Below are 26389 nucleotides of genomic sequence, written 5' to 3'. Positions count from 1 at the left end.
AAATAAATGTATATGCTTTTAAAAGGTTAATTGCACTATTGCACCTTCTCTATCATTTATACCTCCTACGAGCGATTTATGCTCATATAGGTGTGAAGAGGTTACACCTTATTATCGAAATATACACCTGTGGAGCATCTATCTGTGGTCATCTTTACTGCTGCTGCTGTTGTTGCCTATGAGGATAACTATACGCCTGTTGACTACTTCTGTTAGGTATAAATGTGATGGATCAAATACATTTTTTGTTGTAAAGAAGATAATTTGCACTATTGCACTTTTTTTCTCTACTCCTTTTATGAGCCTTAAAAAGCTCTTTTTATAGGTGAAGGAGTTACAATCCATTGCAAAGCTTGAAAATTGTATACCATTATTATCTAACACGGTACTGCTATTTATTTATATTTTTTCACCCATTGGTGTTCACATATAAAACTTGGGTGTTATTGGAGCGCTTTGATCTATTTTTCTATTTTTATGCTATATCTGTTATATTTTGTGGTGCAAGGGGATATGCACTGTGATCTTTAGATTTTAGCTGCACCGATAACGTTTGCGCCGATCCTCAATACTTTACTATTTCTGTGATTTATCATTGTGCCGACTGGCCCGGAGTTATATATAGGAACAGGACTATGGGCCTTGGGGGGGTCATTCCGAGTTGATCGCTCGCTAGCAACTTTTTGCAGCTCTGCGATCAGATAGTCGCCGCCTTTGGGGTAGTGTTTTTTCGCTTTGCAAGTGTGTGAATGCTTTTGCAGCCGATGGCACAAAAAAGATTTTTGCAGTTTCTGAGTAGCTCTGGAATTACTCAGCCGCTGTGATCACTTCAGTTTTTTCGGTCCCGGAATTGACGTCAGATACCCGCCCTGCAAAGGCTTGGACACGCCTGCGTTTTTCCAAACACTCCCAGAAAACGGTCAGTTGACACCCACAAACGCCCTCTTTCGGTCAATCACCTTGCGATCGGCTGTGCGAATGGATCCTTCGTTAAATCTGGCGCCCAGCACCGATCCTCTTTGTATCCGTACGATGCGCCTGCGGATTGAGGTGCAGTTTTGCCGGGTTTTAACCTGATCGCAGCGCTGCAAAAAGATGCTAGCGAGCGATCAACTCGGAATGACCCCCTAGGTCAGGTTTGTTAGCAAACCAAACAAAAACACACTAATGGGCAAAACCATGCTGCACTGCAGGTGGGGCAGATATAACATGTGCAGAGAGGCTCAGGAGGCACCAGCCCAGGGGGGCCAGCCTGCGTCTGTTCGAAGGCCCCTGCTAGAATCACTGGTATCTGGGCAGCTACACAAGGTGTCTATATGTTAAGATGGCCCTGCTACACAGTAGGATATGCTAATATAGCGATCTGTCCGTCTATATGAGTATTAGTGTCATGTCCTCCGTCCACTGTTCTTTTGCATCCGTGCGTCAGCCACCAGCAATCAGAATCAGGACTTGCACCATCCTCATACTGGGCGCAAGAGATCCATTCGAAACAGGCGTGCCAACTGCGTCCGAACACCGGACTGAAGCACAGCAGTTGCGATGCACGCTCATGGCACACACACCAGAAACAGCCGCTCCATGGGTCATGATACTCGCCATCCACAAACACCTACTGTACTTCAGTAAGTGTCCATTCACACAAGGGGCCTAATTCACACCTGATAACTGTTGTGCAAAATCGCACAGCGGCCGATTATCTTACAACTGCGCATGCGTACTGCTCCGTTTTCTGGGAATGTCAGGAAAAACGCAGGCGTTCCCAAGCGTTTTCAGGGAGAGTATGTGAGAGTCAGCTTCGGCCCCGATCAGCCCGTTCTCATCGCACTGTAGGAGTAGGTCCTGGGCTATGCACAGATTGCAGACTGGAAAAAACATTACATGGTGAGTGAGTTGCGAACGGATTTGCAGCTGACCGGTGTTTGCTAAGCTTTTCGCACGGCGTACGCAGACTTGCACGGGGCGGTTATTCACTTTGTATGGGCGGCGACTATCCAATCACAGACCTCTGCAAATTCACAGAGGAGTGATCAGGTCTGATTTAGGCCCAAGATGTGACAAGGACACGCCTATTTGCAACTTCAGCCATATTCGCACACCATGTTTTCTGATTCAGATGCATGCGTTTCATTTTCAAATCGTGAGATGCGTTCGTTTTAACAGATGTGTCCGAATCACCCACTGTGCCTCTACAGGAACCTTGTGCATCAGTCTGGTCTCAACTTCATGCTTCTAACTGTACTTATACCACCTGGAGATGGAAAGATATTTCTACAAGAAATTGCAGACACTGTTGCTGGCCTGGTTCTGGAACATCAAAGATGGCTCATCCTCGGGGATTTCAATGCATGGGTGGATGATGAGCTCTCACGCCTTGGCCAAGACCTCCTGTGCACAATGAATGGTCTGGGCTTCACACAGGTCGTTCCCTCTGCCACACATAAAAGTGGTCACACTCTCGACCTTGTCTTTCAGATTGGATTAGAAGTCACTGACCTAAAAATAAACCCAGTCATCTGGTCAGACCACTACTCCCTCTGGTTCTCAGTTGCAACCCCTCAAATAAGATCTCTGCCCGTGGAGTTGACCAGGTATCGTCCAAGGAGGGGTATGACTCCCCAGGCTCTTGCAGCAAATCTGGATCTCTCTGCTATACTGGGTGCCTGTGAAGATCCCTGTTCCCTAGTCCGTTATTATAATAGGGATGTTATGGCTGCAATTGATGTTATCGCCCCTGTGCGTTTAAGACCTCGTAAACCACAACGTCAAACTCCATGGTTCGACAACAGTGTTAGTGAGCTCAAGAAAAGGGGGCGTAGACTGGAAAGACGATGGAGGAAGACTAACCTAGTGGATGACAAAATAAAACTAATAAAGCATAACGAAGAATATCAATCGACAATTACTCGTAAGAAGGCACAGTTCCTGTCAAATGAGATCACAGCAGCAAACAATAGGCCAGCTCAGCTTTTCCGCACAGTGGAGATGCTTTGCAAGCCAGCATGCCTGCAGACTGATGAGACCCTCTCCCAGGCAAGATGCAACGAGTTTGCAAACTTCTTTGCAGATAAAATATCCACCATCCGGGCTGGAATCTCCACAGTGCCATCAAAGGAGTACCAAACTACAAAGCCTGCCAATATAAGCTACCTGCCTTCATGGACCAGCTTTGACCCAGTGGATGTAAAGGACACTGCTGAAATTGCTCGAATTTTGCGTCCCACCACCTGTGATCTGGACCCAGCCTCAACCAAGCTTCTAATAGGTTGTATTAGAGATGAGCGGGTTCGGTTTCTTTGAATCCGAACCCGCACGAACTTCACTTTTTTTTTCACGGGTCCGAGCGACTCGGATCTTCCCGCCTTGCTCGGTTAACCCGAGCGCGCCCGAACGTCATCATGACGCTGTCGGATTCTCGCGAGACTCGAATTCTATATAAGGAGCCGCGCGTCGCCGCCATTTTCACACGTGCATTGAGATTGATAGGGAGAGGACGTGGCTGGCGTCCTCTCCATTAGAATAGATTAGAAGAGAGAGAGAGAGAGAGAGAGATTGTGCAGACAGAGTTTACCACAGTGACCAGTGCAGTTGTTGTTAAGTTAACTTTTATTTAATATATCCGTTCTCTGCTATATCCGTTCTCTGCCTGAAAAAAACGATACACAGCAGTCACACAGTGTGACTCAGTCTGTGTGCACTCAGCTCAGCCCAGTGTGCTGCACATCAATGTATAAAAGCTTATAATAATTGTGGGGGAGACTGGGGAGCACTGCAGGTTGTTATAGCAGGAGCCAGGAGTACATAATATTATATTAATTTAAAATTAAACAGTGCACACTTTTGCTGCAGGAGTGCCACTGCCAGTGTGACTAGTGGTGACCAGTGCCTGACCACCAGTATAGTAGTATATTGTTGTATACTATCTCTTTATCAACCAGTCTATATTAGCAGCAGACACAGTACAGTGCGGTAGTTCACGGCTGTGGCTACCTCTGTGTCGGCAGTCGGCAGGCAGTCCGTCCATCCATAATTGTATTATAATATATACCACCTAACCGTGGTTTTTTTTTCATTCTTTATACCGTCATAGTGTCATACTAGTTGTTACGAGTATACTACTATCTCTTTATCAACCAGTGTACAGTGCGGTAGTTCACGGCTGTGGCTACCTCTGTGTCGGCAGTCGGCAGGCAGTCCGTCCATCCATAATTGTATTATAATATATACCACCTAACCGTGGTTTTTTTTTCATTCTTTATACCGTCATAGTGTCATACTAGTTGTTACGAGTATACTACTATCTCTTTATCAACCAGTGTACAGTGCGGTAGTTCACGGCTGTGGCTACCTCTGTGTCGGCAGTCGGCAGGCAGTCCGTCCATCCATAATTGTATTATAATATATACCACCTAACCGTGGTTTTTTTTTCATTCTTTATACCGTCATAGTCAGTCATACTAGTTGTTACGAGTATACTACTATCTCTTTATCAACCAGTGTACAGTGCGGTAGTTCACGGCTGTGGCTACCTCTGTGTCGGCACTCGGCAGGCAGTCCGTCCATCCATAATTGTATTATAATATATACCACCTAACCGTGGTTTTTTTTTCATTCTTTATACCGTCATAGTGTCATACTAGTTGTTACGAGTATACTACTATCTCTTTATCAACCAGTGTACAGTGCGGTAGTTCACGGCTGTGGCTACCTCTGTGTCGGCAGTCGGCAGGCAGTCCGTCCATCCATAATTGTATTATAATATATACCACCTAACCGTGGTTTTTTTTTCATTCTTTATACCGTCATAGTGTCATACTAGTTGTTACGAGTATACTACTATCTCTTTATCAACCAGTGTACAGTGCGGTAGTTCACGGCTGTGGCTACCTCTGTGTCGGAACTCGGCAGGCAGTCCGTCCATCCATAATTGTATTACAATATATACCACCTAACCGTGGTTTTTTTTTCATTCTTTATACCGTCATAGTCAGTCATACTAGTTGTTACGAGTATACTACTATCTCTTTATCAACCAGTGTACAGTGCGGTAGTTCACGGCTGTGGCTACCTCTGTGTCGGAACTCGGCAGGCAGTCCGTCCATCCATAATTGTATTATTATAATATATACCACCTAACCGTGGTTTTTTTTTCATTCTTTATACCGTCATAGTCAGTCATACTAGTTGTTACGAGTATACTACTATCTCTTTATCAACCAGTGTACAGTGCGGTAGTTCACGGCTGTGGCTACCTCTGTGTCGGAACTCGGCAGGCAGTCCGTCCATCCATAATTGTATTATTATAATATATACCACCTAACCGTGGTTTTTTTTTCATTCTTTATACCGTCATAGTGTCATACTAGTTGTTACGAGTATACTACTATCTCTTTATCAACCAGTGTACAGTGCGGTAGTTCACGGCTGTGGCTACCTCTGTGTCGGCAGTCGGCAGGCAGTCCGTCCATCCATAATTGTATTATAATATATACCACCTAACCGTGGTTTTTTTTTCATTCTTTATACCGTCATAGTCAGTCATACTAGTTGTTACGAGTATACTACTATCTCTTTATCAACCAGTGTACAGTGCGGTAGTTCACGGCTGTGGCTACCTCTGTGTCGGAACTCGGCAGGCAGTCCGTCCATCCATAATTGTATTACAATATATACCACCTAACCGTGGTTTTTTTTTCATTCTTTATACCGTCATAGTCAGTCATACTAGTTGTTACGAGTATACTACTATCTCTTTATCAACCAGTGTACAGTGCGGTAGTTCACGGCTGTGGCTACCTCTGTGTCGGCACTCGGCAGGCAGTCCGTCCATCCATAATTGTATTACAATATATACCACCTAACCGTGGTTTTTTTATACCACCTAACCGTGGCAGTCCGTCCATAATTGTATACTAGTATCCAATCCATCCATCTCCATTGTTTACCTGAGGTGCCTTTTAGTTCTGCCTATAAAATATGGAGAACAAAAAAGTTGAGGTTCCAAAATTAGGGAAAGATCAAGATCCACTTCCACCTCGTGCTGAAGCTGCTGCCACTAGTCATGGCCGAGACGATGAAATGCCAGCAACGTCGTCTGCCAAGGCCGATGCCCAATGTCATAGTACAGAGCATGTCAAATCCAAAACACCAAATATCAGAAAAAAAAGGACTCCAAAACCTAAAATAAAATTGTCGGAGGAGAAGCGTAAACTTGCCAATATGCCATTTACCACACGGAGTGGCAAGGAACGGCTGAGGCCCTGGCCTATGTTCATGGCTAGTGGTTCAGCTTCACATGAGGATGGAAGCACTCAGCCTCTCGCTAGAAAACTGAAAAGACTCAAGCTGGCAAAAGCACCGCAAAGAACTGTGCGTTCTTTGAAATCCCAAATCCACAAGGAGAGTCCAATTGTGTCGGTTGCGATGCCTGACCTTCCCAACACTGGACGTGAAGAGCATGCGCCTTCCACTATTTGCATGCCCCCTGCAAGTGCTGGAAGGAGCACCCGCAGTCCAGTTCCTGATAGTCAGATTGAAGATGTCAGTGTTGAAGTACACCAGGATGAGGAGGATATGGGTGTTGCTGGCGCTGGGGAGGAAATTGACCAGAAGGATTCTGATGGTGAGGTGGTTTGTTTAAGTCAGGCACCCGGGGAGACACCTGTTGTCCGTGGGAGGAATATGGCCGTTGACATGCCAGGTGAAAATACCAAAAAAATCAGCTCTTCGGTGTGGAGGTATTTCACCAGAAATGCGGACAACAGGTGTCAAGCCGTGTGTTCCCTTTGTCAAGCTGTAATAAGTAGGGGTAAGGACGTTAACCACCTCGGAACATCCTCCCTTATACGTCACCTGCAGCGCATTCATAATAAGTCAGTGACAAGTTCAAAAACTTTGGGTGACAGCGGAAGCAGTCCACTGACCAGTAAATCCCTTCCTCTTGTAACCAAGCTCACGCAAACCACCCCACCAACTCCCTCAGTGTCAATTTCCTCCTTCCCCAGGAATGCCAATAGTCCTGCAGGCCATGTCACTGGCAAGTCTGACGAGTCCTCTCCTGCCTGGGATTCCTCCGATGCATCCTTGCGTGTAACGCCTACTGCTGCTGGCGCTGCTGTTGTTGCCGCTGGGAGTCGATGGTCATCCCAGAGGGGAAGTCGTAAGCCCACTTGTACTACTTCCAGTAAGCAATTGACTGTTCAACAGTCCTTTGCGAGGAAGATGAAATATCACAGCAGTCATCCTACTGCAAAGCGGATAACTGAGTCCTTGACAACTATGTTGGTGTTAGACGTGCGTCCGGTATCCGCCGTTAGTTCACAGGGAACTAGACAATTTATTGAGGCAGTGTGCCCCCGTTACCAAATACCATCTAGGTTCCACTTCTCTAGGCAGGCGATACCGAGAATGTACACGGACGTCAGAAAAAGACTCACCAGTGTCCTAAAAAATGCAGTTGTACCCAATGTCCACTTAACCACGGACATGTGGACAAGTGGAGCAGGGCAGGGTCAGGACTATATGACTGTGACAGCCCACTGGGTAGATGTATGGACTCCCGCCGCAAGAACAGCAGCGGCGGCACCAGTAGCAGCATCTCGCAAACGCCAACTCTTTCCTAGGCAGGCTACGCTTTGTATCACCGCTTTCCAGAATACGCACACAGCTGAAAACCTCTTACGGCAACTGAGGAAGATCATCGCGGAATGGCTTACCCCAATTGGACTCTCCTGTGGATTTGTGGCATCGGACAACGCCAGCAATATTGTGTGTGCATTAAATATGGGCAAATTCCAGCACGTCCCATGTTTTGCACATACCTTGAATTTGGTGGTGCAGAATTTTTTAAAAAACGACAGGGGCGTGCAAGAGATGCTGTCGGTGGCCAGAAAAATTGCGGGACACTTTCGGCGTACAGGCACCACGTACAGAAGACTGGAGCACCACCAAAAACTACTGAACCTGCCCTGCCATCATCTGAAGCAAGAAGTGGTAATGAGGTGGAATTCAACCCTCTATATGCTTCAGAGGTTGGAGGAGCAGCAAAAGGCCATTCAAGCCTATACAATTGAGCACGATATAGGAGATGGAATGCACCTGTCTCAAGTGCAGTGGAGAATGATTTCAACGTTGTGCAAGGTTCTGATGCCCTTTGAACTTGCCACACGTGAAGTCAGTTCAGACACTGCCAGCCTGAGTCAGGTCATTCCCCTCATCAGGCTTTTGCAGAAGAAGCTGGAGGCATTGAAGAAGGAGCTAACACGGAGCGATTCCGCTAGGCATGTGGGACTTGTGGATGCAGCCCTTAATTCGCTTAACAAGGATTCACGGGTGGTCAATCTGTTGAAATCAGAGCACTACATTTTGGCCACCGTGCTCGATCCTAGATTTAAAGCCTACCTTGGATCTCTCTTTCCGGCAGACACAGGTCTGCTGGGGTTGAAAGACCTGCTGGTGACAAAATTGTCAAGTCAAGCGGAACGCGACCTGTCAACATCTCCTCCTTCACATTCTCCCGCAACTGGGGGTGCGAGGAAAAGGCTCAGAATTCCGAGCCCACCCGCTGGCGGTGATGCAGGGCAGTCTGGAGCGACTGCTGATGCTGACATCTGGTCCGGACTGAAGGACCTGACAACGATTACGGACATGTCGTCTACTGTCACTGCATATGATTCTCTCAACATTGATAGAATGGTGGAGGATTATATGAGTGACCGCATCCAAGTAGGCACGTCACACAGTCCGTACTTATACTGGCAGGAAAAAGAGGCAATTTGGAGGCCCTTGCACAAACTGGCTTTATTCTACCTAAGTTGCCCTCCCACAAGTGTGTACTCCGAAAGAGTGTTTAGTGCCGCCGCTCACCTTGTCAGCAATCGGCGTACGAGGTTACATCCAGAAAATGTGGAGAAGATGATGTTCATTAAAATGAATTATAATCAATTCCTCCGCGGAGACATTGACCAGCAGCAATTGCCTCCACAAAGTACACAGGGAGCTGAGATGGTGGATTCCAGTGGGGACGAATTGATAATCTGTGAGGAGGGGGATGTACACGGTGATATATCGGAGGGTGAAGATGAGGTGGACATCTTGCCTCTGTAGAGCCAGTTTGTGCAAGGAGAGATTAATTGCTTCTTTTTTGGGGGGGGTCCAAACCAACCCGTCATATCAGTCACAGTCGTGTGGCAGACCCTGTCACTGAAATGATGGGTTGGTTAAAGTGTGCATGTCCTGTTTTGTTTATACAACATAAGGGTGGGTGGGAGGGCCCAAGGATAATTCCATCTTGCACCTCTTTTTTCTTTTCTTTTTCTTTGCATCATGTGCTGATTGGGGAGGGTTTTTTGGAAGGGACATCCTGCGTGACACTGCAGTGCCACTCCTAGATGGGCCCGGTGTTTGTGTCGGCCACTAGGGTCGCTAATCTTACTCACACAGCTACCTCATTGCGCCTCTTTTTTTCTTTGCGTCATGTGCTGTTTGGGGAGGGTTTTTTGGAAGGGACATCCTGCGTGACACTGCAGTGCCACTCCTAGATGGGCCCGGTGTTTGTGTCGGCCACTAGGGTCGCTAATCTTACTCACACAGTCAGCTACCTCATTGCGCCTCTTTTTTTCTTTGCGTCATGTGCTGTTTGGGGAGGGTTTTTTGGAAGGGCCATCCTGCGTGACACTGCAGTGCCACTCCTAGATGGGCCCGGTGTTTGTGTCGGCCACTAGGGTCGCTAATCTTACTCACACAGCTACCTCATTGCGCCTCTTTTTTTCTTTGCGTCATGTGCTGTTTGGGGAGGGTTTTTTGGAAGGGCCATCCTGCGTGACACTGCAGTGCCACTCCTAGATGGGCCCGGTGTTTGTGTCGGCCACTAGGGTCGCTAATCTTACTCACACAGCTACCTCATTGCGCCTCTTTTTTTCTTTGCGTCATGTGCTGTTTGGGGAGGGTTTTTTGGAAGGGACATCCTGCGTGACACTGCAGTGCCACTCCTAGATGGGCCCGGTGTTTGTGTCGGCCACTAGGGTCGCTTATCTTACTCACACAGCGACCTCGGTGCAAATTTTAGGACTAAAAATAATATTGTGAGGTGTGAGGTATTCAGAATAGACTGAAAATGAGTGTAAATTATGGTTTTTGAGGTTAATAATACTTTGGGATCAAAATGACCCCCAAATTCTATGATTTAAGCTGTTTTTTAGTGTTTTTGGAAAAAAACACCCGAATCCAAAACACACCCGAATCCGACAAAAATAATTCGGTGAGGTTTTGCCAAAACGCGTTCGAACCCAAAACACGGCCGCGGAACCGAACCCAAAACCAAAACACAAAACCCGAAAAATTTCAGGCGCTCATCTCTAGGTTGTATGGATATAATTGGTCCTGTCTTTACAAAAATTGTTCAATGCTCTTTGCAGACAGGCATTTTTCCTGGACCCCTAAAGGAAGCAATTGTTAGACCGCTTCTTAAAAAACCTAATTTAGATCCCGACTGCATGACCAACTACAGACCGGTATCAAACCTTCCTTTCCTAGGAAAGGTTATTGAGAAAGTCGTTGCAAATCAACTGGAAATCCGCCTGACAACCCATGATATTTATGATCCATTTCAATCAGGATTCAGGAGAAGACATAGCACTGAAACAGCCCTGGTGTGTGTGTTAAATGATCTTCTGATGGCAAAAGACAGAGGTGACTGTTCAATATTAATCCTTCTGGATCTCTCGGCAGCATTTGATACCGTGGACCATGGGCTTCTGATTGAGCGACTGATACATTTCTGTGGTCTGGATGGCACAGTCCTAAGCTGGTTCAAATAATTTCTCACAGGCAGGTCACAGAGAGTATCATCTGGATTATACTCATCACCACCAGTGCCATTGCCATGTGGTGTCCCACAAGGTTCTATACTATCCCCCATGCTTTTTGCAGTATACATGCTCCCATTGGGCGAAATAATCGGTGTCACGATCCGGGTATCTGGACGCCATTTCTTACCCATCAGATGCCTCCTAAGGCTGGCTCAGCGCTCCAGGACCGGATCCCATCTGTTATCCTAATGTTCACATTCCTGCATCCTCTCCTGTCTCTCTGAGACGCTGTCACAGTAACGCCCTATTACATCTGGCATGGCGTCTCCCGCGGCCTCCGCCGCCGTCCCTGAGCTTCTGCATGCAGAGTGTCAGAGTGGCGATTACGTCAGCCGCGGCCTCCGCTGTGTCCGCGTGGTTGGATGTGCACTTGTCAGCCTGGCGTCTCCTGTCTCCAGTGGTCGGCGCCGCCATTACTGTTTTCATTACCACATGGATTACAAACCAAACTTCCCTCCAAGTGTCTGCATGGGCGCAGCCATCTTGGATTCTGTCAGCTGATCATTTCCTCCAATCTGTTGTCAGTATTGTTAATCTGCATAATTGCCTAGCCAATCCCTTCCTTGCTGCAGGTATAAATACACTGTGCCTGAGCAAGGAAGGCGTCAGTGCTTTGGTTGTCAAACCTAGTTCCTGTTTGTCTCTCTCCTGTGATTGTCTTCCAGGTTCCAGCTCCTGTCTCAAGACTTCCACCATAGAGACCCGCACCAGCATTCCACCTGCGGTGTAGCCTGACTCTCCAATCCATTGTGGATTCATCTGTTTCCAGCTACAACATTACCTGCTTCCAGCTCAGCTTCCAGCAGAGTACAGCTTCCCTTAAAGGGCCGGTGTCCTTTCTACACTTTACCACTCTCCACCGGTATTATTATTTCTCCGCTCTCAAGTTCTACATTTCAGTTCATATTTCATCGCTCCCAAGTTCATTTATTATTTAACTGGTTCCAGCCAGTATCCACTCCGTGCTAACAACAGTCTGGTTCCAGCCAGTATCCACAGCAGCTGTTTTATCTTCAGCAACCCAGCTTTTCCTGGAACACCAGCTGGCACAATCCTGGGTTATCTCCATTGCTACAGTCGGGCCTGGTAAGGACTTTCCATCTAGAAGATCATAAGAACTATCTCACACTACCAGTGCCCTGTGGCTCCTGCCATCCTGTAGTACCCAGGAACTGTATTTATTCTTTGCTGACTTTTACGTTTTCTTTTACTGCTGCTGTGTTGCGGAGTTGTCATAATAAACATCATTGACTTTTATCCAAGTTGTCGTGGTCACGCCTTCGGGCAGTTATTATTCATGTTACTTACATGTCCAGGGGTCTGATACAACCTCCCAGGTTCCGGTACATCTCAGCCCCTACAACTGAGGCTGCCTCCCGTCAGCTCAGGCCCTCAGTTGTGACAGTAAGCACTGACCTAATGAATCCAGCCGGAGACCAGGATCAAGCGGCCAGGCCGATGCAAGAACTGGCAGCCCGACTAGAACATCAGGAGGCTGCACAGGGCCACATCATCCGCTGTCTCCAGGATCTCTCTACTCGGCTGGATGGGATTCAGACAACTCTCCGTGGATCAGGCGCGTCTGGTGCGTCAACCACAGTGACTCCAGCTATAACCCCACCCACCTTACCCATTTCTGCTCCACGTCTTCATCTTCCAACGCCAGCAAAATTTGACGGATCTCCAAGATTCTGCAGGGGATTTCTCAACCAGTGTGAGATTCAGTTTGAGCTGCAACCTGGCAATTTTCCCAGTGACCGTACAAAAATTGCCTACATTATTTCTCTTCTCAGTGGCTCAGCCCTTGATTGGGCATCACCGTTATGGGAGAGGTCCGACACCCTGCTATCTTCCTACACTGCCTTCGTGTCAACATTCAGGCGCATCTTCGACGAGCCAGGCCGGGTAACCTCAGCTTCATCCGAGATTCTCCGTTTACGCCAGGGGTCACGTACTGTAGGACAATATCTGATACAGTTCCAGATCCTGGCATCCGAACTGGCATGGAACGACGAGGCCCTGTATGCTGCATTCTGGCATGGCTTATCTGAGCGTATTAAAGATGAGTTAGCTACCAGAGACTTACCTTCTAAGTTAGATGAGCTAATCTCACTCTGCACGAAAGTTGATTTACGTTTCAGAGAGAGAGCAACTGAGCGTGGAAGATCATCTGCTCCAAAATCTTCTGCTCCTCCTCCTCGTCAACTGTCACCATCTAAAGATGAGCCCATGCAACTTGGCCATTCCCGTTTAACTCCTGCTGAGCGCCGAAGACGTCTCTCCGAGTTTCTCTGTCTCTATTGTGCAGCTCCGTCTCACACCATTAATGCCTGTCCCAAACGTCCGGGAAACTCCAAATCCTAGCTCGCCAAGGAGAGGGCCGGCTAGGAGTAATGATCTCCTCTCCATCTCCTCAAGATTGTAATCTCCCAGTCTCGCTTCAAGTTGCTCAACGTTATCGGAACGTCATTGCCCTCCTTGATTCCGGAGCAGCTGGGAACTTTATTACCGAAGCCTATGTTAAACGGTGGTCCCTACCCACCGAGAGACTTCCTTCGTCCATTTCTTTAACTGCCGTGGATGGCAGCAAAATTTTTGATGCAGTCATTTCTTTAAGGACTCTACCAGTTCGTCTGAGAGTGGGAGTTCTTCATTCCGAACTTATTTCTTTTTTAGTGATTCCAAGAGCCACACATCCTGTGGTCCTGGGCCTTCCATGGCTCCGTCTTCACAATCCTACAATTGATTGGACGACTACGCAAATCCTGGCATGGGGTTCCTCCTGTGCTGAGACATGTTTGTTTAAAGTATTGCCTGTCTGTTCTTCCTCCCCCAGGTCGTCTGATGTTCCACCTCCTCCATATCAAGATTTCACGGATGTGTTCAGTAAAGCTTCTGCTGATATCCTTCCTCCTCATAGAGAATGGGACTGTCCGATTGATCTCGTTCCAGGGAAGGTTCCACCTCGAGGCCGAACTTATCCGTTGTCTCTGCCTGAGACGCATTCTATGGAGGAATATATTAAAGACCTTCTTCTTCTCCAGCCGGCGCAGGCTTCTTTTTTGTAAAAAAGAAAGATGGTGGTCTGCGGCCGTGCATCGACTACAGAGGTTTGAACGACATTACCATCAAGAACCGTTATCCTTTACCCCTGATTACTGAGCTCTTTGACAGAGTTAGCGGAGCTACCATCTTTACAAAGCTGGACTTACGAGGTGCATACAATCTCATCCGGATCCGTGAGGGTGACGAGTGGAAGACCGCCTTTAACACCCGTGACGGACATTATGAGTACCTCGTCATGCCCTTCGGATTGAGCAATGCTCCAGCTGTCTTCCAGCATTTTGTCAATGAGATCTTCAGAGACATTCTATACCGTCATGTCGTGGTCTATCTAGACGATATCCTCATTTTTGCCAACGATTTAGAGGAACATCGTTTTTGGGTTAAAGAGGTTCTGTCCCGTCTCCGTGTCAATCATCTCTATTGCAAATTAGAAAAATGCGTCTTTGAAGTCAAGTCCATTCCGTTTCTAGGGTACATTGTGTCCGGTTCCGGACTAGAGATGGATCCTGAGAAACTACAAGCAATCCAAAATTGGCCGGTACCCTTAACCCTCAAAGGGGTCCAGAGGTTCTTAGGGTTCGCCAACTATTACCGAAAGTTTATACGAGACTTTTCCACCATTGTGGCGCCTATTACTGCTTTCACTAAGAAGGGTGCTAACCCGTCCAAGTGGTCTGAAGAAGCCATGCAAGCATTTCATCTTTTAAAACAAAGGTTCATCTCTGCGCCTGTTCTGAAACAGCCTGACATCGACTCTCCTTTCATCTTAGAGGTGGATGCCTCCTCCGTTGGAGTAGGAGCGGTGTTATCTCAGAGGGCTAAAGATGGCCATTTACACCCTTGCAGTTTCTTCTCCCGGAAGTTCTCCCCAGCTGAGCGCAACTATGCCATTGGCGACCAGGAGTTGCTAGCCATCAAGCTCGCTCTAGAAGAGTGGAGGTATCTGTTGGAGGGAGCTTCTCATTTAATCACCATACTTACAGACCACAAGAACCTTTTATACCTGAAGGGTGCACAATGTCTCAACCCTCGTCAGGCCAGATGGGCACTTTTCTTTTCCAGGTTCGACTTTAAACTCCAGTTCTGTCCGGGCTCTCAGAATCGCAAGGCCGATGCCCTTTCCCGCTCATGGGAGCAAGAAAATGAGTCAGAGTCTTCAGACAAGCATCCTATTATAAATCCGTTGGCATTCTCCACGGTAGGGATGGACTCTACGCCCCCATCAGGGAAAAGTTTTGTGAAGCCGATGCTAAGGAAGAAGCTCATGCATTGGGCCCATGCTTCCCGTTTTGCCGGACATACAGGTATCCAAAAAACCCTGGAGTTTATCTCTAGGTCCTATTGGTGGCCAACTCTGAAAAAGGACGTCTTGGAGTTTATTGCATCTTGCCCAAAGTGTGCCCAACATAAAGTATCCCGCCAGTCGCCTGCGGGGCAACTGGTTCCACTATCCGTTCCCCGTCGACCATGGACCCACTTGTCGATGGATTTCATTACAGACTTACCCATGTGCAACAAGTTCAATACCATCTGGGTGGTAGTTGACCGGTTCACCAAGATGGCACACTTCATTCCTCTCACCGGTCTTCCGTCAGCTTCCAAGTTGGCTCAAGTATTCATACAAGAGATCTTCCGACTCCACGGTCTTCCTGAAGAAATTATCTCAGATCGAGGAGTTCAATTCACAGCCAAATTCTGGCGAAGTTTATGTCAAGTCCTCCAAGTCAAGCTAAAGTTTTCCACGGCTTACCATCCTCAGACCAATGGTCAAACCGAGAGGGTGAATCAGGACTTGGAGGCCTTCCTCCGCATCTATGTGTCCTCCTCTCAAGATGACTGGGTTCAATTACTTCCCTGGGCCGAGTTCTGTCATAACAACCAGTATCATTCTTCATCTGCTTCAACACCATTCTTCACTAACTTTGGATTCCACCCTAAAGTTCCTGAGTTCCAACCGCTTCCAGCAACTTCTGTTCCCGCAGTGGATATCACCTTGCATCAGTTTGCCAATATCTGGAAGAGCGTACGATCAGCTCTGCTCAAGGCATCGTTCAGGTACAAGAAGTTTGCGGATAAGAAGCGTCGAGCAGTTCCTGCTCTCAAGGTGGGTGATCGGGTATGGTTATCCACGAAGAATTTGAGGTTAAGAGTTCCCAGTATGAAGTTTGCACCTCGCTATATCGGTCCTTTCAAGATTGAACAAGTCATCAATCCTGTTGCTTACAGACTCCAGTTGCCTCCCTTCTTAAAAATACCCAGGACATTCCATGTTTCCCTGTTGAAACCGCTGATCTTGAATCGGTTTCATTCCTCACTTCCTCCAACTCCGAAAGTCCAAACTCAACGAGGCGTTGAGTATGAAGTGGCCAAGATCCTGGACTCACGTCACCGTTACGGTCAACTACAGTATCTTATTGACTGGAAGGGTTACGGCCCTGAGGAACGTTCATGGACCAATGCTTCTGATGTCCATGCTCCTGCCTTGGTCCGGAGATTCCATTCCAAGTTTCCTCAAAAGCCAAAGAAGTGTCCTGGGGCCACTCCTAAAGGGGGGGGTGCTGTCACGATCCGGGTATCTGGACGCCATTTCTTACCCATCAGATGCCTCCTAAGGCTGGCTCAGCGCTCCAGGACCGGATCCCATCTGTTATCCTAATGTTCACATTCCTGCATCCTCTCCTGTCTCTCTGAGACGCTGTCACAGTAACGCCCTATTACATCTGGCATGGCGTCTCCCGCGGCCTCCGCCGCCGTCCCTGAGCTTCTGCATGCAGAGTGTCAGAGTGGCGATTACGTCAGCCGCGGCCTCCGCTGTGTCCGCGTGGTTGGATGTGCACTTGTCAGCCTGGCGTCTCCTGTCTCCAGTGGTCGGCGCCGCCATTACTGTTTTCATTACCACATGGATTACAAACCAAACTTCCCTCCAAGTGTCTGCATGGGCGCAGCCATCTTGGATTCTGTCAGCTGATCATTTCCTCCAATCTGTTGTCAGTATTGTTAATCTGCATAATTGCCTAGCCAATCCCTTCCTTGCTGCAGGTATAAATACACTGTGCCTGAGCAAGGAAGGCGTCAGTGCTTTGGTTGTCAAACCTAGTTCCTGTTTGTCTCTCTCCTGTGATTGTCTTCCAGGTTCCAGCTCCTGTCTCAAGACTTCCACCATAGAGACCCGCACCAGCATTCCACCTGCGGTGTAGCCTGACTCTCCAATCCATTGTGGATTCATCTGTTTCCAGCTACAACATTACCTGCTTCCAGCTCAGCTTCCAGCAGAGTACAGCTTCCCTTAAAGGGCCGGTGTCCTTTCTACACTTTACCACTCTCCACCGGTATTATTATTTCTCCGCTCTCAAGTTCTACATTTCAGTTCATATTTCATCGCTCCCAAGTTCATTTATTATTTAACTGGTTCCAGCCAGTATCCACTCCGTGCTAACAACAGTCTGGTTCCAGCCAGTATCCACAGCAGCTGTTTTATCTTCAGCAACCCAGCTTTTCCTGGAACACCAGCTGGCACAATCCTGGGTTATCTCCATTGCTACAGTCGGGCCTGGTAAGGACTTTCCATCTAGAAGATCATAAGAACTATCTCACACTACCAGTGCCCTGTGGCTCCTGCCATCCTGTAGTACCCAGGAACTGTATTTATTCTTTGCTGACTTTTACGTTTTCTTTTACTGCTGCTGTGTTGCGGAGTTGTCATAATAAACATCATTGACTTTTATCCAAGTTGTCGTGGTCACGCCTTCGGGCAGTTATTATTCATGTTACTTACATGTCCAGGGGTCTGATACAACCTCCCAGGTTCCGGTACATCTCAGCCCCTACAACTGAGGCTGCCTCCCGTCAGCTCAGGCCCTCAGTTGTGACAATCGGGTGCCATGGCCTGGTCTACCACTGCTATGCAGATGATACACAACTGTACTTGTCCTTTGCTCCGGGCACTGATAACCCAATAGCAACCCTAAATGGCTGTCTAGCTGAACTACAGGAGTGGATGAGCGCCAGTTGGCTGCGACTGAACCCGGATAAAACAGAGGTCCTTTTGATACGACCGCAACATCAAAGGACAAGACTGCAGCATAGCCAACCAACTGGACTTACACTGGGGGATTCAGAATTACAGACCAGTGATCGTGTGCGGAATCTTGGCGTTGTCCTGGATGGTGGCTTGACACTTAAACATCAGATATCAGCCACAATCAAATCCTCATTCTTTCACCTGAGGAACATAGCCAGAATCAAGCACTTAATTCCCTCAGATGACATGCCAAAAGTCATACATGCATTTGTATCATCTCGTTTAGACTACTGTAATGCCCTCTACCTTGGTCTACCAGCAAAAGAATTGCAACGCTTACAGCTGGTGCAAAACACAGCTGCCAGGCTATTAACCAACCAGCCCCGTTCTAGCCACATAACACCCATCCTCTACTCCCTTCACTGGCTGCCTGTAAGATGGCGAATCATCTTCAAGATTGGCTTACTGAGTTTCAAAGCATTACATGACCAAGGCCCAAGGTACCTGAAACAGCTTCTGACCCCATACTGCCCCACTCGATTACTGCGATCTGTAGATGAAGGACTTTTAGCAGTACCTAGAATCTACCGTAATTCATCTGGGGGTCGAGCTTTTAGTCATGCGGCTCCGACTCTATGGAACTCACTTCCCCGCACAGTGCGAGAGGCCCCAACTATAGAATCCTTCAAAAGTAGACTCAAGACTTTTCTGTTTACTAAAGCATTTCCATAGTGTCCCTTTTAGTATCTTCATGCTTCTGTATTTTATGAAAATGTACTTCATTATTTTCTGTACTATATTATGCTATGTATCTGTTAAGCGCCTTGAGTCCTATTGGAGAAAGAGCGCTATATAAATAAAATTATTATTATTATTATTATTATACAATTTTGATTATAGCTTCCTTTTAATTGTCCTCTACACCTCCATATGCAGCTGTTACATAAATAATACATGCTGTGTATAAGAGTCAGTCTTCTGTGCTATAACGAACGATTGGAGGAACTGGTTGCTCATGGCAAGTATATAATTATGGTGTAACTTTAGTTGCTCTGTAATTAATACAGACTGCCTGAGTACAGACACCTAGAATCGGCAATGACTGGTTTGTCAGGCTGTTCCCTGAGCAAGTTCTGGATTTACCCACAATGCATCCTCATGTCACGTGACTGTGTGCACACCTCAGATGATTGGTTCTCACCCATATTTATTAATATTGCCCAATGTTGTACAGGCTGCAGAACATATCAGTGCTTTATAAATCACAATATACATTGGTAAATATACAGAGAATATATGACATAATGAAGCAGATTATCCATTGCAATACATGGGGCTATCATACAATCTGATACAGGTCACAAATCAGTGTTAATTACAAATAGATTTACTGAGAGGTTAACATACATAACTCACAATATGGAGAGTTTACATCCTCATGGTTTAATGCTCATTGTATCATTATCAAAAATAATCAGTGTATAATTGGATTGGCTGGTTCTAATGTGAATTAGTGAAATAATCCACCCCAAAAATATGTGGTGTAGCACTGCGCTTATATAGATAGATAACTATGGTAGGACAGTGAGAGATCAAGACACATATAATATAATGTATATATAATATCAATTTAATAGCAATATACGAAAACCAGCTTCTATAAAATAGTAATTCCTAAAAACTTAACCACATGGCTATTAGACTTTAACAATGCATGTAATACGTTCCAATTTACTGGTATCACTCAATCATAAGTCCCTTTATAAGGATCCCAGTATTAGATAGTAAGATCACTGGTTGTGGAATTACAAGTCTCAGTCTAGTCAAGTTTGACAGGTCCGATATATAGCTTGGTATAAGCTGAGACGATTACCAGTCACTCCGGCATTTGTGTCTCTCAGGTCCTGCAGACCTGCGGGGTGGTTATCCGGCGGAAGACTGTCTTTAGCCGCTCGAGGACCGCAGCGCTCCTCTCCTAAACCAGCTGTAGCACTCGGCTCCGGATGAGCACCAGGGCAGTCCATGAAGCGATCCAAGAGGGGTGTGTGCAGTATTGTTACCAGCATGGGGTACCCCTGGCATGTGTCGCCCACTACATCAGAGGCTTTATCAAAGAGCATATAGAACGTATTATATGCATTTGTAAAATCTAATAGCCATATAGATCCATTTTTATGATTGACTATGTTATAGAAGATGTTTTCCTTACATTGCTTTTAAATTGATATTATATGTACATCAGATTATATATGTCTTGATCTGTCACTACCCTACCAGTGTTATTTATCTATATAAGTTAAGTGCAGTTTTACACTATATCTTTTTTATATCCCACTAGGCTCAACAATATGTGAGGACACATCACTATCCTGTACAATGTGTGATGACATGCCAATATCTGTGACAAAGGGCCTAATTCAAGGTTGGTTGCAAAACAACATTTTTCTCTAATGGGCAAAACCATGTGCAGTGCAGGGGGGGGGGGGCAGAGAGAGTTAGATTTGGGTGGGTTATATTGTTTCTGTGCAGGGTAAATACTGGCTGCTTTATTTTTACACTGCAATTTCGATTTCAGTTTGAACTCACCCCACCCAAATATAACTCTCTCTGCACATGTTATATCTGCCTCACTTGCAGTGCACATGGTTTTGCCCATTAGAGGAAAATGTTGTTTTGCAATCAACCTTGAATTAGGCCCAAAGTGTGATGGCACTGCAATTTCCCGTACAATGTGTGATGACACCCTATTATCTGCGATACTGTCATGACACAACAATTTGCTCCACAAAGTGTCATGATAATCCAATATCCTCTACACCAGGCATTCCCAACCACGGTCCTCAAGGCACACCAACAGTACAGGTTTTATTGATATCCAGGCTGCAGCACAGATTGTTAAATCAAAATAGCTCAGCTACTAATTAAGTCACCTGTGCTACAGCCTGGATATCACTAAAACCTGCACTGTTGGTGTGCCTTGAGGACCGTAGTTGGGAATGCTTGCTCTACACAGATATCCTTCCAGCCACTATTCTTCCCCAACAAAACTGTCATTGTAATTTTTTGGGGAAGTAATTTTCCTATGCACACTAGATTTCTGTCTGTAATCCCTCTACAGGAAGAGACATTTAATGGAAAGTTACAGGAAAACATAACTTGCCATTAGCTATAAAACGTCTTTACCTTCTGTCATAGTACAGGAAGTTGTGCCTAAATTCTTACAAAGGGTGACAAGATGACTCTCACCCGAACCACATAGTATTTTAGTATTTCCATTCCTCGCAACTGTACACAAATCGTCAACTCCCGCTTCCTTACGTATGGTAATATATAGATCTGTATGAATAACTCCACTGGCTTCCATAGTGACTGTTTGGTTTTAAATCACATAATAGCACCCATCCTGTAAATAATAAGGTGTTTGGCACTTTGGGGTGTTTGTCACAGAGTTGTGTGCGTGTTTATGGCAACACGAAGAAAGCAACATCTTCGTATAAATGTTCTTGTATCTATTACTGGCTGGGAATTTTGTAAATCTGATCTTGATAGCCGAGACAGACAGGAGAAATAATCACGAGAACAGAACAATACTGGATTACAGCAAGAGACAAGACGCTGATATTAATCGTTTTCTATTCTCCAAATGTTTTGAGATGTTAAAATAACGACTTGTGCCAAAATAAGAGTCCTATGGATAGCAGGGAACTGTTCTTCAAATTACTGGGGGCGTCTTTGTTTGGGGTCCTGTCCGTGACATTATTCGCGCTGTCCATTAATAATCAGGCAGAGGACGCAGGCCTGCAATAAGATAGGGACAGATTTACTTTGCATCCTCGCCACATTCTAAGGGCCATTAATGCTACCTGGTCCCCTTTATATTGTATTTCCCTATCAGATGCAGCAGGGGGAGAGATAACCCCATTAGATGTCTCTGTAGATGCTGCTGATATACTGTCTGAGGTCATTAGCAGGAACCCACTATACTATAACCCTCTATATACTATTCTCTACCCAGCATGTACTCATGGCTGTACACATATACGCAGCAGGGGGAGAGATAACCCCATCAGCCGTCTCTGTACTCTGTACTGTGTGAGGTCACTAGCAGTGACCCTGTATCCTCAGGTCAGCAGAACAGGGATTCTGCAAACAACATGTGGTCATGGCTGTACACATACATAACATAAGCTCTCCGTGCGGCACACGCCAGCAGCTGCCCCACATAGGGCAGAAGTGTATGTGTAGGAAGCATTCTATCTGGCGGTGTGCATTCAGGTTTACTTTATACCCACTCTTTCCAGAAGAAGTAATCTGCTTTTATTCCGTCATCAGTTATTCTGTTAACACAGGGTAACATTACCCTAAAGAGACTGCAGAAACTAGTAAGAACTCCCACGTTTACAGATTTTGCAATATTACCCTTTATTCTTGCCATTATATTGTTCTTGGAAATAACACAAATACATGTAGCATATTTTTTGTTTTTTTACCAGTATAATTTGTTAACAATATCAGCGCCTCTCACTGTACAGCTATCCAACGTTCCCCTGTTTCTGACAGTAAGAATCACTGCAGTAGAACACAGTACCTCGTTTTTGGTTTATTTAGGTGCAAGTGGTTTCCCTGAGATTCCTGCAGGCTGTACAACAGAGTCAATGGAAATACGCAGTGAGAAACGGGCCTGAATCAGAAATGTAGGCAAACCTGATTCTTTCACAGATGAGCGATTATCGTCAGTCTGCACATACGTCGCAGAGAGGATTTTTCCCCAAAGTGATTGACAGTCAGGGACTGTTCTTGGGGAGTGGCTGCCAAACGCAAGCATGCTGCTGTCACTTTGGGGATGTGTTTGAGGCTGTCACTGCGATCCCGTACGCAGCTGCAATGGATCCGACATCTTACTTCCTGCGGTCATACTGCATGACCTTAGGGCTACTCGGAACTTCGATAATCGACTGATCTGTGATGAACGCTGGGTCTTTATACACAGATACTGGGATTTGCAATGCCACTGGTGGGCGTCTCAATACAAATCCAGGCGGATGCGACATTTGCATATTTCCGCACAGCTGCTGCATACAAATCCGCACAGCTGTGAAGTGTGAATGCATTTGCCTACATTGCTAAATCAGGCCCATTGTGTGATTTCAGCAAGGAACCGGAGGAACATTAATGCACTGGATTTACCGTGATCTGTCTTTTTTCTAGTCCGCTGCAGCTTCAAGTTAAAGATTTCCTCCTCTAGACGCTGGTTCTCCATCTCCACCGCCATCAGCTCCACATCCAGCACCCGCGGTGCACCGTCATGTCCTGTAAACATGACAAAGTTCACTGGCGTCCAAACCCCAACCTTGAGCGTTATTAAGAACAGACACATTCAAAGTTCTCATAAGTAACCAGTGTATACAAGGTAGGTGCAAATGTTTCCAGCTGATCTCCACTAGGTGGCGCTGCTGCAGCTGTTTTTTCCAAATTCAATAACTGAATGTAAAATGTATTGTCGCCTTTATTGCAAGGATTGGTATCTGTAGATACTTTTACAGAGAAAATGACAGGGGTAGTAAATCCAGGGACAAAGCATAAAAAAGCATGTCAAAATCTATTATACATGAAAAATTCAGTACTTAAAAAAAATAAAACAATCTAAACGTATAATTAATAAATAGATTTGAAAATCTGTGCACAATCCCTAAATGGAAAACTAAAGTGCGCTACACGAATAACATTACGATAAAAGAGAATAGTGCAGTGGGAGCCAGGAGTGGAGGTCTCAGCTAAGGGAGGATGGGTCTACATATAGTAGTGGTATTTCTGTAATTACATACATGTCTCATATAGATACCGGAAATAACACTGTACACACCACCTGTATACCGGTTACACGGATCGGTAGCAGTATTGCATCAATATGACAATGAGGCTTAGATTATATTATGATTAGGTATTGTGTAGAGATATGACACATTTATACATACGCTTCTTTTTCTTCTCCCTCCGATCCTGTTTGTGGGACATCTCTTCAAACGCTAAAACCTCGGCCTGCAGGTCCCTCATCTGTGCCAGGACAGCCGGGTCACTCCCTCCGCTTTGGACGTATGCCAGCTGCAGAGCACTGGGCACAGAAAGGGCAACCACAGGGGATGTTACTGACACATGAAGATGGCGCCTAGCTGATAAGTATGTGACGTCAGTGCGCAGGGCCGGTTCTAAGCTTTGTGGCGCCCAGGGCGAAAATTTCCTTTTGCCCCCCTCGGCTGTGAAAGGGGGCGTGGCTTCATAGGAAAGGGGCGTGATCAGTTTTTCTCCCTTTTGCCCCCTGTAGAGTTGTTCACCCTGTAGAATTGTGCCCACAGTAGCTGTTGTGCCCCCTGCAGCTGTGCCCCCAGTAGTTGTTATGCCCCCTGCAGCTGTGCCCCCAGTAGTTGTGCCCCCCTTAATGTGCCCACCAGTAGCTGTGCCCCTAGTAAAAAAATTAAAAATACTTACCAGCCCCGTACCTGCTTCCTGACCACTGCACTCTGTCTCCGCTGCCGGCACCGCTCCTCTGATCTATGGGAGAGACGCCGCACAGAAAGGTCCTCTCCGCGAAGGGAAACTAGATGCTACCTCACTGCGCGGAGAGGACCTTTTCATAGCCACTGCCATCCTAGTTATTAGCGGCTCTTGCCACGGCGGCGGCGGCCACGGGACAGCGGCGCTCCGGTCAAAAGTCCTGCTTGCCCGTGGCAGGAGCCGCTACTGTCAGTGCGATAAGGATACAAAGGAAGGTGCAGCCCTGGGATTGGTGAGAACGTTTCCTTACATAGTAGACGGATATCACCCTGTCAGCGTATTTCTCTACTCTAGATGCTTCTTATTAACTTGTTCTTGAAATGGAGACATGACATATAACTTTCAGTTTAAAACCTATAGTAGTATAGAGCTCCTTGTGCTGAATGGGGGAATTTATGGGGTGCCGTCATAATGCCAACGATTACAATGCCGGCAATCATAATGTTGATGCAACAATGTCGACAGTTATGATGCTGGCACTGTTGAAATGTTGACATTGAACATGTCCACACCTGCAGAATGTAGACATGATTACAAAGTCAACATGTGAAATATTGACATTCTGCACAGACCGGAGGGTTAGTATTAGGTAGCGGCACTGGGTTAGGCTGCAGCACCAGATGAATGGGGTTAGGGTGCGGCACCAGAGTGTTAGACTGAGGCATCAGAGGGTTATGGACAGACTTAGGATACAGCACCGGAGGGAGGGTTAGGCTGAGGCATCAGAGGGTTACGGTTAGGCTGCAACACCAGAGGGTTACGGTTAGGCAGCGGCTCCAGAGGTTTAGGGTTAGACTGCAGCACCGGAGGGTTAGGCTGAGGCACCAGAGGGTTACGGTTAGGCTGCAGCACCAGAGGGTTACGGTTAGGCAGCGGCTCCAGAGGTTTATGGTTAGACTGCAGCACCGGAGGGTTAGGGTTAGGCTGCAGCACCAGAGGGTTAGGGTTAGGCTGCAGCACCAGAGGTTTAGGGTTAGGCTACGGCACCGGAGGGTTAGGCTGAGGCATCAGAGGGTTACGGTAAGACAGTGGCTCCAGAGGGATACGGTTAGGCAGTAGCTACACAGAGGGTTAGGGTTAGGCAGCGGCTCCAGAGGGTTAGACTGCAGCACCAGAGGGTTAGGGTTAGGCCGCGGCACCGGAGTATTAGGGTAAGGATACAAGAGGGAACGGTTTGAGTTAATCACCTGGGGTAGGGTTAGGATTAGACACTAGGGGGAGAGTTAGAGGTAAGCGACACAACGCCAGAAGGGATCAGATTCACCGGACCCGCCGAACCAGGTAAGTCACCACTAGCGTTATGGTTAGGCTGCGGGGAGGGGGGGAGTTAGGTTTGGGTGACCCCAGGGAGGGTTAGGGTTAGGCTGCGGGAGGGTTAGGCTTAGGCTGCAAAAAGAGGGGGGTTAGGTTCAGGCGCTACCACGGAAGGTTAGGGTTAAGCTGCGGGGGGGAGGTATTAGGTTTAGGTTGCGGGAAGGGAGGGTAAGGGGGCCATGGGGAGAAGGTAAGTATACTTATCATCCCCCTGTCGGGATACCGCCATCGGTATTCTGACTGCCGGCATCCCCACCGTCGCCAGTTCCAACCCAACCCTTATGAAGATGAGGAATATGTACTAGATATACTGAAGCTCCGCTACCTGATCTCAGACGAGAGTCGGCTTCCATGGAGTGGGAAGGGGATGAAGGTCAGAGGAGCCTTCTCTTTCGTTGCTATGGTGCTGGATGGATGCTCGTTATCTATTTTCTCTGTTTTGTTCCTAAGGAAGATAACAGAGTTGTCACTTCACCATTATACAAGAGAAATCTCCATCCACTCTGTATTATACCAGTTAGTGACATCCCCACAGCACATTAATATTACACACATTTTATGGGTTGGA

At 46.7% G+C, this 26389-nt stretch overlaps 1 protein-coding gene across 4 annotated transcripts in view; it reads right to left on the bottom strand.

The window, feature by feature from the left end:
- LOC134957448 (uncharacterized) overlaps positions 1–26389 on the bottom strand; it is a 167215-nt gene that overhangs the window by 101729 nt on the left and 39097 nt on the right. For 3 of the 4 annotated variants that reach the window (XM_063939384.1, XM_063939385.1, XM_063939386.1), the window contains 3 exons: positions 26147–26266; positions 23931–24067; positions 23143–23265 (listed from right to left, as the gene is read on the bottom strand). In XM_063939384.1, the coding sequence (XP_063795454.1) occupies positions 23143–23265; positions 23931–24067; positions 26147–26266 (380 nt within the window). The other variant, XM_063939387.1, reaches the window with a different exon arrangement.

This window comes from Pseudophryne corroboree, chromosome 9 (genome assembly GCF_028390025.1).
Source record: "Pseudophryne corroboree isolate aPseCor3 chromosome 9, aPseCor3.hap2, whole genome shotgun sequence".
NCBI lineage: Eukaryota > Metazoa > Chordata > Amphibia > Anura > Myobatrachidae > Pseudophryne > Pseudophryne corroboree.
Note: the sequence above shows the minus strand (reverse complement) of the source record. Positions and strands in the feature narration are given on the sequence as shown.